Raw genomic sequence first — 14,379 nt, 5'->3', positions numbered from 1 at the left:
ATCTTTATAATACATGAAAAACGATGATAAAATATCTTTCATGTTGTTATGTGTTCCTCAGGGTGACACAGACCGAGAGTCCTTTCTTCTCTAGGTGCATTATCATATATATGTTTATCTATCAAAGTCGGTTCTAATCTAGTGACTAATCTATATTTTATTTATGACCGCGTTCATAAATAATCAACTTGACGCTGTCGTTCTGTTTTCCCCAGTGGGAGGAAGACCGCATCGAGGTGCGGCTGGAGGGCCACGACCAGAGTTCGTCAGGGCAGCTTGACTATTCAGTGTTCGGGCACGCCGTCACGTCCCTGGACGGCTATCGCTCCCTCTCGTCGGAGCTCAACCTCGTCGCGTCGTCCAATAACGTCAACGCCAAGGCAGCCGCGCGCTGGGATGCTTTGAAATACGAACTTAAGTGCCGAGGTGCTTGCTGATTTTACTCTTATTTCCACATGTGCACTCAAAGCGTTTTGATTATACTGAAAAAAACTGCTGTTGAACTCTAATAGTGAAAAATCATAATAATGCTTATGTGATGTGCATAACTAGTAAGCGTGTTTTTTATTATTTATATAACAGGCAACCGTTATTCTGGCGACGATTACTTGAATGGCGAAATATGGCTTTTATTGCCTGGCTACGAAGAAGGTGATTTTTTCGGCCAAATGAAAATCTTCAAAGATCCCGTGGACCAGCGACATCGGCTGAAGGTAAAAAATATCACAAGCAAAAAATTAAATAATTTGTCCTTTGATTGTTTTTTCTTTTTATAGTACACTGTCCGAGAAAACGGTAAAAAACGGTCTCATGGGCGTGCTAGTGGCCAGTGGCCACGTGAAAATGAACCGTTTATCCATTTTTTTCTGATGATGTACGATTTTCTAGCGTTAAATTTGCATAAACACGGCCATACGGTGTTTCTTTCCACGTGCCGGCCGGCCACTATAACGCCGGTAAGACCGTTTGACGGTGATTTTTCTAACACTGCATGCCTACAAACAATAAATCATAAATGTCACTAGACCATCGGCAAGTGGGGTGGGAAGACTCTGCAGGTGGAAGGCCACGTCACGTCCGAGCGCCACGACTTCCACGGCAGCCTCAGCATCAACACTCCATTCGAGGCGCTCTCGCACGCTCTCCTGGTACTCGGCAAAGGATACGACGGTGTCAACCATAAGGTAACTCTAACATCAAAACCTGGTCAATTGAAAATTCAGAAGAAGAGAATTACATATTATTTGGCTCCGGACAGGAAATTAGCCTCAACTTGACCTCCATAATTTTAGGCTACCATTTATCTGTGCTTGCTGGAGTAAAAGGGTGCTGCTCCAGCAATCACACTATTTATGTTATTTGCCAGCAATAGTTTGGAGTCTGTCGAGTGTGTAAGCGTGGCATGCGCTGCAGCTACTGTGAGAAATTATACCCTTACAAACAGAGTAATGTTTTATTCACTAACCGAATGTATCATGTAATGTGCTCGTTGAAAGTACAATGAAATCAATTTAAACACCAACTATGAGCTGAACTTGTTTGTTAAATACATGCCTTTTATTTTTCTTGACTGTCATATATAACATTTCAACCACAATATTAATTGAAAAAACAGAGGAATTGTGTATTTACATCACATGATTAAAATCTGTGCAGTCGGAAGCCCGCATTGCGTGGGGCACGAAATTTTCTTATGGGTTCGAGCTGCTCGGTCACGTGACGTCCATCACCGACTTCCTCGTAAGCGCTTCAGTGCGCACGCCCATAGAGCGCTTCAAGGTACCAACGTGACTTTGCGGCTGCAAGTTAACTTTTTTAAATAATGAGTAAAGCTTTATGTTGTATCTATAGATAGGACTGTGTTTTCTACGTTGTTATGAGCTACAACTGATATAAAAGTAAAATTAACCGGATTTATTGACCTTATCTGCGGCATGATTTTAATTGTGTATTAATTTTTGACCAATTTTAAGGAAGTGAAAGCAGAAATTCGACACCTCTTTGACATCAGCGACCAAGTCCGTTGTCACTCCAGGATCTTTGGCCAAGTCGGTGACAAGAAAGTAAGTTTATCAGGCGTAGAAAGTTACAGTGAAACTGCATCATTTTAGGGACCTCTTTCTGTAAGAACTAGTGGAATGTGTGTGGTAAAATACGAAAAATTGAAGATATATCACTAACAATTATTTGAACGAATAAAGTTGATTACGAAGATAATTTTACAGTACGGCTTAGGAGGCCGCTACGAGCAGGGAACCAAGCCTCGCATTAGGGTCGCGTTCGAAGCGTATACTCCGCTGCCGATGCTAGAGTTGCTGTCGCTCGACTTGAGTGATAACAGCGCCTACCACGACTCTGACTACCAGCTTCAAGTTCTCTATGGCAGCAACAGTCCACTTCACCTCACTGTTGAAGTTGTCGTGAGTGAAATCTTTTTAAGCGATCGATGACTAAATATTAATATTTTTCGTCGTGTTACCGATATGAGGAGCAGATTACCTACCGGCATCGTTCACGCTCCAAGTCTAAACGCGTTCAAGAACAGACTAGATTAAGTTACTTTCCTCCACAAAAATCCATCGTCCCATAGCCCTAACTCAACAATCTACAACACGACGCAACAGAAAAAAAGAGCCTATCTTCGGAAACACTGTCAAACACATGCACCCAGAACGAAAGACGACAAAATCCACACTGAACACATCCACACCATGCAGAAGCACATACAAAACAACTGTACCATCTATAGTTTGTTTTCATTCTTTTCCCAGTGGCACCACACAGCACCATTACATCTAAGTTCTATTTGCAGTAAAATTACTTATCATTGTGCAGCGCGGACACGACGAGGAGGACTGGGCGGTGAAGGCCGAGCTGCCGTTGTCTATCCTGGACGCTAACATTCACGACCTCAGCCTCGACGTCGTCGCGGGTCTGAGCTGGGGCGACACGAGACGCCTCAGCTTCTCCCTTACTGCTGACTCCGACACGCGCAGGAAAGTCAGTGAAGTCATTCCTTCCTTACTTCTCGTTTCACATGATATACATTGGGATGTAATGCAGAGATGTCGTTGGGTTTCCTACCTGTGTTGTTGTATAAGGATTTAAAATGGAATTTGATGTCAATATTCAAGTTATATGTGAATATTTTGCCAGGATGACTGTTATCATTTTCCAATATTATTCATAATAAATGAACTCGAAGGTGGTGCTGATAACTCGCCTGCCACCGCACGGCGAGAACTCGCTCGAGGCGAGCCTAGGTGGGTTCATCACGTATCCAGGATACGAGGACGTGAGCCTTGATTGCCGCTTCTCGGTACCTTCGTACGACCGTCCCGGGGCGCTGGACGCGGCCTTCAGGTAAGCATGAGTTCGTGTGCTCTGTTGTCATTAAACAATTAAACATTCCTGGCATGTCCTTGTGCTCAACTCTAAGACATTCCCGACTGACCTATCCGTTCACTACAGAAACTCTTGAATACATTGGTGCTCAATTAAGGTAATGCAGGCGGACTAATACATTCACTACAGAAACAGTTGCATACATTGTTGCTCAATTATGACAGGTCTTTTGAGTATTTATATAATTGCACGACATGGCTTATGTCGCCTGCTACGTGCTCTGTTGCTTCACTAATGAGAGGGTCGGCATGTGCAGGACACACGGCGCCGGCACCACCGCTGTCAGGATGAAGGGCGACTACAGAGCGCTGGATGCTACGTTCACGTCTCCCTTCGAACCGTACAGGTCTCTCTATGTCTTATATTGTACAATATATCTTCTAGGTGTTATGTATTCTCATACTGAGGTGATGTGGACTGACCCGAGGTGTGAACATTCTCATACTGAGGTATAAGATTGTTGAGGTATATTGAAGGTAAATATCATATCAGAATATTATAACCTCAACTTCACTTTTCTCATCTAATCGGTGCTTAGTGACCCTCTAAACTATGTAAAGTATTTTTATTTCCGCTTGCACTAGTTTTGTGATGTGGCACGCTTGCGTTTAAAACTACGACTTAATAGGGAAATGAACATAGAGGTTTTACTTCATAGCGTAAATTTAGAGTTTTTCTCGGAATGTACATAAACAAGTTTATAAATAGATAATTGTATGATATAATTTCATAAAACTTGCATATATGATTTTAATTAAAAGCGAATTGCGTGTGTATTCATTTAACCAGTAAATGAATTGATGTCAGAACTGGAGAAGTGAGCTGGCGCTCGGTGCCGCTGAGCGTCGTGCAAGAGAAGGTGAGCGGCCGCGTCAAGTGGGAGGCTGGCGAGGTGACGATGGACGGCACGACGCACGTCAAGGGCGGCGCGCTGACCAAGGTGTCTTGCTTAATTTATGAAGAAATTATTGGGTTGAGAGGTTAAATTTTATGCACTTCTTGACTAAGCTTACAAAAATTTATGTAAGATACTTTCCGTAAACCATGGTATGTGGATCAGTGGTGTGATAGGTTGCTAGGTCTTACTCATTTACTTAGTTTCTCGAAATATACATATGATGCTTGCCGAGCCCAATGGAATGAGCGTCAGGGTTAACAAAGCCAATAGAAAAATTGTTGAAGAAAGTAACCACTCATTTGATTACATATGCCAACTTTAACTTTGTTTTCGGCCAAAGTGTGTCTTTCGTCATGTTGACCAAATATTTTACATATTTTTTAATTAAGTTCCATGCGGAAACTAAATTCTGTATCTTTCGTCTCAACTTTCTCCGGGCTGTGAACAATTAAATACGGAATGAATTTGTGAATAGTTTTTTCTGCTTGAAAGCTGAGGTTTCAAACAAGTTTAATGCGCTTGCTAAGCTTTGTTGCTCATATCCCAGCTTGAGGCTGATGTCACAACTCCTTGGTCAAGTTACGAGCGTTGCCGCCTAACTTTAGACAACACGCCTACTAGCAACGGCGTCGCCAGCCACGTCACTCTCACCAGCTCCTCAGAATCCTTCGTCGCTGATATTTCTTACGACAGAGACGCCAGTGAGAAGTGGACATGGAGTGCCACGGTAAGTTGATTGATTAAATGTCCAATTACTGAAAATCGGGACGGTTACTTGTGCAAAATAGAGCTAAAATAGGTTTTTAGATCTAATTTGACTTTTAAATTACATCCTGCATATCTTGTCAATTATATGTGACAAATTTTGCTTAAATTCTTGTTTTGGCTTCATTAACAGCAATAACGAAGTAGGTTCAGTAAGTTAAATTTTCGATTTTGATTTTTCGGGATCAGAGTATGGAGTAAGTTATGATTTGTAATTTATAGGTTTAACTTGCCAGATGCTCTTATACCATTGTTCAGGTTTCATTTTTTATTTTTCCTTTTCGATGAGAATCCTGAGGCTTTAGCAACCAAAATTTCACTTGAGTTTATACGCTGCTTGCCTGCTTTCCGAGTCTGAGTGCGCACGTGCAACCGAAACGCTTATTACATCAGGAGTTATCGCTATTTAAATTTATCAAAAGGTGCGAGTGAAGTTGAACTTTATCTATAACATAATAAGGTTAATGTAATTATATACCTAGGTGAACCACGCATTCGATGAAACCAACATGCTGTACACCTGCGAAGTTGAGTACCTCTTCGCCTCGGACGAACTTTACCTTTCAGTCGACACCATGACTCCCTTGCAAGACTACAAGCTCCTAGCTGGCAAAATCGATATCAAGTAATCTGCATTGAATTTTTAAATGCAATCTAGTTAAAAATAGTCTAAGGTAACTGTTGTTTCTTCGATTTATAGTTTTGCCTTTGACGTATTTTATTTTAGTACTTTGCTTGTGAACAAATTCTGTGAGTCATTTGATATGATACATAGGTATTACAGCCCATCCGACCCATTTCCAGCACTGACAATATCTATGATGCTTCATGAATACTCTTGCCTCAGGTTCCCTGACTCATCGTACTCAGGCCTGGTGCAGTGGGACTCACCATTTGGGTCTGGCAAACTTGAGATGGAGGCTGAGAGAAATCACGAGACCCGCTCCATCATCTCCTCGAGCTCCTTGACACTCCAGCCTCCTCAGCAGGAACCCAGCACCTACGCGCTGAAAGTTGACCTGGAAAATAGATCCACGGACGAGAAAGTCGACCTCGACACCTCCATAGAACTCAAAAGCAGTCAGCCTGACTTGGAGTAAGTATTGCTGTCAACTATCTTGATACGCTTACGAAGAGAGTTGCTTTACATGAGGAAGAGAAGAGCAATTTATGGAACATGTTCAGTTGCCTTTAAGTATATATAGTTTGAAGGGGAGGGAGGTTGATTCTGCGTCTTTGCTTGTTATTCGAAGTTCGCGTTTTTATTATACTTCTACTAATTTATTGATATTTTCATCAATATTCTTTTCGGTTAGCTTTCAGATCCATAAAATTGTTCCACGAAGATTTGAAAAATTCAGTTTTATTTTAAAAGTGAATTGCTGAACAAACAGCATAGACGAAGTAAATGCTGCAAGCGAGAGTCGGAGTGGTTAAGAATATTTGCTGTTTTGCAGCGAGATAAAAGTGAGCGGCACGGTACGCCAGGTCACCCACGACCCCGGCTTGGTTCGCTTGGCGCTGTCGTGGCCCAACTTGTCCCCTGTCGTGTTCACGGCCACGGCGAGCCACGAGAACGGCCTCACCGTCATTAAGCCGTCCGTCTCCGTCCAGATTGAGAAAACGAAATATGGCGTCGATGTGGAAGTAAGTCACAATGTCTTTTCTGCCAATTGATCTATATTTATCCCTTAGCTAAATAAACAATATACAATTTTTTCCGTCTGGTGCAGTGGGAGGCAAAAGATGGCGGACAAGTCCGAGTTCTGAAGGTCAAAGGCGGAATGTACGAGGAAGGCAAACCGCCCTTGGAGGTGGAAGTGGATTCAACGTTCAACGTTTACCTGCACGTCGTGGACGGATTTATTAATGTTAATCTTCCGTTGCCAGCTCCGTGGACCTCAAACTCTGCTCGCATAGAGTACAACAATAACAACAACGAGCATCAGTTTAAGTAGGGCACCTTAATTTATAGTCACACTCGATCGTTTGGTTGTTCATTACGAGAATGAAAATAAGATAATAATGTCTCAATCAAAATTCTTGTTTATTTTAATTATTTAACATGATTACTGATTAACATGATTAATTAATTAAATTATTTATTCTATTAATTATTAAATTAATTAATAGATTAATTAAGTCTGTTTACATCGGTAACTGTAGGATGCTGTTTGAACCGTCATGACTATTTCCAGCGTACGTATCTCGGCCGGGGTGCACGTGATAGACGTGGAGGGCAGCGTAGCCACGCAAGAAGGCGAGCAGGTTGATGGTTTCATTTCAGTGTCGTCGAACCTGCATTGGAACAAACATCCCCTCAAAGTCTCATTCAAGCAGGTTTGTGACATTGCGCTAGGTAAATATTTACTTGTAAAGGGATCAACGATTTAATTTTTTGTCAACTCGGTGTTTAAGCTAGCGGTCCGCAAATGGACATGCCAAACAATACGATGTTCATTATTATTATGGCCCAGTAATAGTATACAACTGATTTATTTCCAACTTTTATATAGTATGGGTGCAATTTGACCTGATTTTTAAACTCCATTGTCCTTAAACGAAAAAACTAACAACTGCTTATGAATGTTAACTAAATAGGGAATTGATGTTGTGTGCGCTACTGGAAGATCTTGCTGTTCACTAACGACAGAACTTTTATTCTTTACTAAGAGATGAACTATTAACGTGCTCAGGGCCTGACCCCCGAAGGGTACACGGGCAACTACACGGTGGAGTTCCCCCGCCACAACCCCGTGACGGACACGTGGACGCGGGAGACTGTCCAGGCGTCGCTGGTGCACTCGTTCCTGCCCGCCGGCCACAAGGGCCTCCTCACCGTACATCCCGCCTACCTAAAACTCGATCCTATTATGCTCGACTATATTTTCGAGGTGCTTAATGCCTAAAAATATTTACAGTTAAGGTTAACTGCAATGCAAAGCAATACCTGTCAAGCTCCAACAGGAAAGGTTTACATGATTCTTTGATTCAAGTGCACATCGAAAATTGCTTTCAGTATTACTGCTTACAAGTTCCCGCCATGCGGGGGTATGCGGGTTTATATTTTTGACGCTTGCTTGCATCAAGTCAAGCGCTTAGGTCTCGATTGTATTTTCGTAGTGTTCGCTGCCTCAAACTCGATCTTTTCACGCTCATTAAAGTTTACAGATGCTCATTGACTCATAGGTGACCCTACTACGCTCACTTGATTGTGTTATCGAAGTGTCTATCTTTAGAGTGTTGTTTCAACGGCAAGTAATTCTTTAGAATTAAATCTACCCTACATGATGTTGAATGATTTATCTTTTCTGTCATTGTTCTGTCTTCGTGTCAAATTATCTTACTTCTAATGGATTATTACCTCAAAAAATTGTTGTAGCCTCATTTGTTGTTATAAGCAAAAGCTGTTGTAGGCTCAACTCTTTTATTTGCTTTACTTCTGTAGTCTGAATTAGATATTATCTTGATCAGGTAGGTATCTAAATGCTGGCAGTTAAATCCGTGGAGCTGTTCTCATTTCTTAAACTACCGTATAACAATATACATCTAACTGAAATGTGGGTAACATTTCACGAAGAGTTTTACCAACAAAATTTTGTGGAATAAATAATTGGAATGTATGATGCTTGCTTTACCGTAATGTTGCGGCACGGTTATAGCCTGTTACGACTAGACACTAGAGGTATGAAGTGCGAAACTACTCGGAATTCTAACAATGTTCAGTATGTTAACCCTTTATAAGATCATTCGAGTTGCATCTCGTTTGTTGTTTTCCAAGATGCTGCGTCCTAAATAAATATGATATTGCCTGTCTCCACCAAACTTAATGAACTGTTCCTCTCAGTTCCCGAACAGTGAAGACATGACCGTGCAAGTGAAGTTGTCGTACAAGGCGATCGCCCTGGGCATCAGAGTGGAGGAGCGGGCGGTAACGCTGCCAGACGGAGCGTACCGCCGCAGGTTTACTGTTGAACTCGACAACCCAATTTGGCCATTCGGTGTCGTCAATTACAGGAACGTTCAACCCAACAAAAAAGTATGTCTTCAGCAGCAAAACTGTATTTATTTATCTTTATAACCTTCTAATATTTTTTGTGCCTCCGGACGACATAATCGAATTTATAATTGGTGTAATATTTGTTTACCACCCTTTGATTTACACAAACAGTTTTGTAAAAATGATGTCTTTTCACTTGTTCAATACACTAGCACGAAACGGTGCTGGAGGCGTACGACCTGAAGGTGCGAGACAGGAAGGTGTCTCTGTCGCTGGTCTCCAACCGCGTTGCTGATGGCCGCACCTTCGTCGTTACAGGTGAGAAGCTCATGATGCGAACCACATAACATTTATACCGAGCACTATAGTACCAGAATTTGTACAACAAGCGCGTCAAGCAACTGTAACGTAACGGTAAATGTACGATACTGTACCACTGTCAGGCAACTTCATTGTTTGTTAAATTTGCGATAACATTACAGCTTCTGCCAAAATTAACAAATAAAAATATGAGCGAAATTTACCACGCCATGACAGAATCAGCCAACTTTATTATTGGAAAGATTTACGACAGCAAGACAGCATCAGCCATTGCATTCAAGATCATTTACGATATAAAGTTAGAACCGATTATATTTGTACTTTGTCACAAAACATACGCATTAACAGAGGTTAGGCGTATGATAACTTTATATCCCTATAATTTATCATTTTTACTTTCAGACGTTCATGTCTGTACATTTTATGAAATATGTACCGAGACTCCAAGCATTAATTCGAGGATAATGAATAACAGCAAGACAACTGCAGGGGATGACGCTGTATGAGAACTCTGATTTAACTTAAAAGGAATATTTTTAACGTAGCGAGCATAATTAAATTGAAAAATGCCTGAACTGGGATGGAAACATTTTTAGTTTAATGTTTTTATTTATTTAATTCGCGTTTCAAAATATTTTCTTTCAATTATATAAATATTGAGTTATTCTTCAGTTAACCTTCCTGACGGGCGAACTGTAACGCTGCTCACGGGCTACGGCTTCTCCGCCTCAAAAGTCGAGCTGTTCTTCCACTTCAGTTGGCTTCAGGATCAAAACCTTGACTTAGGATTTGAGTGGGAGGATCTCTCTATGGTATGTTATTACTTGTATTATATTAGCCTCTACCTTATAATGTACATATATGTATTTATGCTGCTATCATCTCGCTCCATGGAGCCTTGCGTGGAACAACGGCTGTTTTGCTTCATTTATATTTTTTATTGGGAGTGCAATAGCGGGACGCCGTGAGTGAATTCATAGACTTTGAACTCAATACTGCAGAATAAGCTCAAATTTTTAATATAAGCTAATCATTCACGTTATTTTAGTTACCTGACTGGAAAATTTTATCTAATGTTACTGATACATACTACACACGTAACACAAGTATTTAAACTGAAGTTATACTTTATGCACGTTTCTTTGAAGGCCAGAGAGTATTCCTTATTAAAAATTTTCTTATTTGGCGAATCAGGCTTTTGGTAGGATTTGAAAATTCGAATATGAAGCTAAAGAACTACTTCGGCCAATCATGCCAACAAACTGAAATTACGAAGATCACTTGATTGCTTAAATCGCACTTTAACAAGGAATTTAAATACGAAGAAGATGGCACAGAATCTTCTTGATTCTGAATCTCCTTGTAAAGCTCTACTATGTACCTTTGATCAAAATGCTGATATTAATTTTAATTTTCTGTGTTGGCATAGAATGGCAAGAAGAAACATCGAATGCGGATTCACGTGACCCATCCGTTCCGCTCGGTGCTGCTCGAGGCGAACTACGAGAGAAGAGACTACACCGTCAACGCCGACCTGCTCTTCAACTGGAATGCTCAGAACGCAGAGTAAATTGTATTGCATTGTTTTCTATTGGCGACGTACGAATATTTCGTTCTCCGTTTTTAGTTTTTCCTTCAAGTATCTTTGCTTTGATATTGTAAATATGCGAACGCTTGTAGATTCATTTGACAAGAATTTTTGTCCACTTTTAAATGAAACATTTATTTCATTACAACTTCACCTTTTCTCGACGACACAAAAATTCATAAATGATGTCAAGAAATCTCTTTAGAATGTTGCAGCTGCTTCCATGGATCAAGGTTATCTTTCTGCCGACGCTCATTCCTTGATAAAAATATTTTTAAATTAAAAAGAAATTATTTCAGTTTATTTGTTTCTTTCGTTGACGGGAATTTATAAGTTGTCTGGTGGCAGGAGCGACGTGCTGCGCGGCGTGCTGCAGTGGCAGGACCTCAGCCTGCCTGGCGACCGCCACTACGCCGGCCTCCTCAGTCTCGTCCATCCTTCTTTGCCGCAGGTCATACATAATTTATTGCATGGTTCTGCTCACTTAGTATACGTTTTTGAGCTCGTACCCTTAACTAATTATGTCACTGGTCATGAGTCAATTAGTCAGCTCGGCATACGTTTTGTACTGGGAAAATAATTTAGACGAAACATTAACTTCGACTAGTCAAGAATTACAAGTAATTTCTATAATTTATATTATTTCTGTTTCAGATATTATTCAGAAATAAATATATTATTCAGAAATAAATTATATTATTATTCTTTAATACAGTATTGCTCCCACAATGAAATGTTAGAAAGATCTGTTTACTAATACTAATGCTCATTGTAAATGATTTCCAAACTAAATATCAAGTATCAACTCACCACTCATTGTTCCAGGACATCAAAACTAACGTAGTGCTGCGCCGCAACGAGCACAACCCCGCACTAGCGAAGGTGACGGTGAGCTACGCTGCTGACCGTACGCGGGACTTGCAGATGAACTTCAACGTAACACGTATCGGTCTACAGCGAGGCAGGAAGCAATACATTACGAGCCTTCTGGCTCAACATCCTTATTCTAAGTAAGTTTTATTTAAAAAAATTAATAAGCTTAATCTTCATATAGGCCATTGGGAAATCTAATTTCACTGGAGTAGAATCGGCTGATATATTGTCATGATCTTGTTCAATCCTAGCATCTTTACCAAATAACTGGATGCACCTTCTTGAACATGTTCAATTATTACGTCTTTATCAAATAACTGGATGTACCTTTTTGAACGTGTTCAATTATAGCGTCTTTATCAAATAACTGGATGTACCTTCTTGAACATGTTCAATCCTAGCGTCGTGATCAAATAACTGGATGTACCTTCTTGAACATATTCAATCCTAGCGTCTTTACCAAATAACTGGATGTACCTTCTTGAACATATTCAATCCTAGCTTCTTTATCAAATAGCGAATGATTTATTTTCCAGCCTGCATTTGGAGGGTACCAGCTCTCTGGTTCTGGGCGACGGGCTCTACGGCTACCGCCAGCAACTTTCCTACACGAATTCTACAGGAGAAAAACTTAACCACGAGCTGGACGCAACCTTAGATCGCATTGAAAAAATACTTAAAGTGAAGGTAAGAAGCTACTTAATGAAGATTCCGGTCTCAGATTTTACGATAAATTAAAAGGTTTCAAAATCAGCAGTAGGAAAATTTCATTGTTGAACTTTGTGCAATGACAATTGGTGACATATCCGATTCATTTCATAACCCTCTACTTGCGTGTTAAGTTATTCGGAACAAAACGATATTCCAATGAGTTATAATGTCAATAAAACTTATTTATCCTTCTTTATTAAGAGAATCAACGAATCTAACTAACGTTGCAATTCTTCTCCCAGATGCTCGGAGGAGATCGTGAGATTGACCTGCAGCTGGTGGCTGTGCAAGAAGGCGAAGGCAAATGGCGTGTGAAAGCCATTGGAAGTGATGAGGTGGAGTTGCCAGTTAGTGGACTGATCGAAATCCACGCACTCCATCCTCTCATTGCAGTGACATTCGAGAATCAGCTTTCTAATAACGTCATGGGTTCCTCTAGGTCTGGCTGTGAGTATGCCGTCATATAGTGTAAAGAGTTGCATCTTATTTTAACTCTTTCAAATTTTATTAGGTATACTAAGAGGAATTCCCCGACTTTCACACAGTTGTTTAGAAAATATCCACAACATAAAGAACATTTACGTCATAATTATGCACGGTTGCTTATACATTTCACTTGCTAATTAATTTCGATACTAGCAGAATCTATTACAATAGCTATTTTTTCATCAAACGCTCATAATGAGCATTGATGCCCTACAGTTCTGACGAAGAAGCTGACCGTGCGAGGAGGGGTGGAAGACATGCGTAATGCCGTGTTCTCGCTCGCCCACGTTACGACAATCCCAGAAGATCCTTTTACTTCTTCTTTATCATCAACCGACAATCGCACTCGAGACGAGCATGAAACTCTTGTATCTGATTTGGATTTCTACTTCCGCCTCAACCACACCAGACTTATTTCTTCAGCTCTCAACTGGCGGCCTGGCTTGCGGGAGGAAATTATGGTAAATTCTTGACGATTTCATTATTTTGTTACATTATTCTAGTCTGTTATCTGACAAGTAAATTTGTTACCTTGTGTCATTGACCATGTGAAATATTAACCAATTCTGTCGATCAATTTTGTTCGAAGCATTATTATCTAAGACTAGAAGAATACGTCAATAAAAAGAAAGGATAATCAGCAACTACCACATGTTCACAATCTTTGTACTTGACTATGACCGTATATACTGCAGGTGGAGCTGGCCGAGTTGGCAGGCGTGAGTCGCGCGTACCGCGGCGATGCCAGGGAGTGGCTGGCAGCCGTCGTGAGAGCCTCTGTAGTGGAGGCTGGTCTCAGGGCTAAGCCTATTGCTGTAGACCTCGTCTCTACCAGCCAGCCCCTACTGACGCATTTTAAGTACGGTCTTCCCTTCTGATTTGCACATTCTCTTGAGCTGCTTTCAGTCGATGTCAATTTTTTTATCACCTTTCTCGGCACGATTATTCCACTGAATTTCAACTATAAGAATAAGAAATTTTACTTGAGCGCTAGGCGTGTTTTGTAGGCGGGGACAGTTTTTAAATGAAAAACTACGAAATCATATTTTACATTTTTCCCTTGGAAAAAGTATGCTTCACCATACATTTTCTCATAATTCTTATGCATATTAATGGAGCAATCGTAAGGTGTGGCTAGGTTTTATATCATTTAGTAAAATAAGCTTGCCGCCTGATAAGATAACCTCATCGTGTCTCTTTCCCTAATGGCGCCTCCCTGCCTGTCATGTCTTCACGTGCACTAACAAAAATGCGGATCGCTTGGTCCTGGAGCTGAGCCTACCAGAGAAAACAGACCCGGGGAGTCATGACGACCTATCCTGGTTCAGAAAT

At 40.8% G+C, this 14,379-nt stretch overlaps 1 protein-coding gene across 2 annotated transcripts in view; it reads left to right on the top strand.

Moving 5' to 3' along the window:
* The window catches only part of LOC108677311, a 56,578-nt gene that overhangs the window by 29,479 nt on the left and 12,720 nt on the right, over nt 1–14,379 (top strand). For both annotated transcript variants that reach the window (XM_047879919.1, XM_018165524.2), the window contains exons 37-63: nt 216–426; nt 583–713; nt 1,026–1,184; nt 1,657–1,779; nt 1,974–2,063; nt 2,226–2,420; nt 2,836–3,000; nt 3,206–3,363; nt 3,662–3,751; nt 4,213–4,345; nt 4,851–5,030; nt 5,551–5,693; nt 5,916–6,164; nt 6,526–6,715; nt 6,802–7,022; nt 7,267–7,408; nt 7,765–7,962; nt 8,916–9,107; nt 9,281–9,386; nt 10,062–10,201; nt 10,819–10,955; nt 11,326–11,428; nt 11,803–11,987; nt 12,387–12,537; nt 12,804–13,008; nt 13,264–13,508; nt 13,743–13,906. In XM_047879919.1, coding sequence (XP_047735875.1) covers nt 216–426; nt 583–713; nt 1,026–1,184; nt 1,657–1,779; nt 1,974–2,063; nt 2,226–2,420; nt 2,836–3,000; nt 3,206–3,363; nt 3,662–3,751; nt 4,213–4,345; nt 4,851–5,030; nt 5,551–5,693; nt 5,916–6,164; nt 6,526–6,715; nt 6,802–7,022; nt 7,267–7,408; nt 7,765–7,962; nt 8,916–9,107; nt 9,281–9,386; nt 10,062–10,201; nt 10,819–10,955; nt 11,326–11,428; nt 11,803–11,987; nt 12,387–12,537; nt 12,804–13,008; nt 13,264–13,508; nt 13,743–13,906 — 4,406 coding nt within the window. The remainder of the gene's footprint in view (nt 1–215; nt 427–582; nt 714–1,025; nt 1,185–1,656; nt 1,780–1,973; nt 2,064–2,225; nt 2,421–2,835; nt 3,001–3,205; nt 3,364–3,661; nt 3,752–4,212; nt 4,346–4,850; nt 5,031–5,550; nt 5,694–5,915; nt 6,165–6,525; nt 6,716–6,801; nt 7,023–7,266; nt 7,409–7,764; nt 7,963–8,915; nt 9,108–9,280; nt 9,387–10,061; nt 10,202–10,818; nt 10,956–11,325; nt 11,429–11,802; nt 11,988–12,386; nt 12,538–12,803; nt 13,009–13,263; nt 13,509–13,742; nt 13,907–14,379) is intronic.

Source organism: Hyalella azteca, unplaced genomic scaffold, assembly GCF_000764305.2.
Source record: "Hyalella azteca isolate HAZT.00-mixed unplaced genomic scaffold, Hazt_2.0.2 contig4197, whole genome shotgun sequence".
Classification (NCBI taxonomy): domain Eukaryota; kingdom Metazoa; phylum Arthropoda; class Malacostraca; order Amphipoda; family Hyalellidae; genus Hyalella; species Hyalella azteca.
Note: the sequence above shows the minus strand (reverse complement) of the source record. Positions and strands in the feature narration are given on the sequence as shown.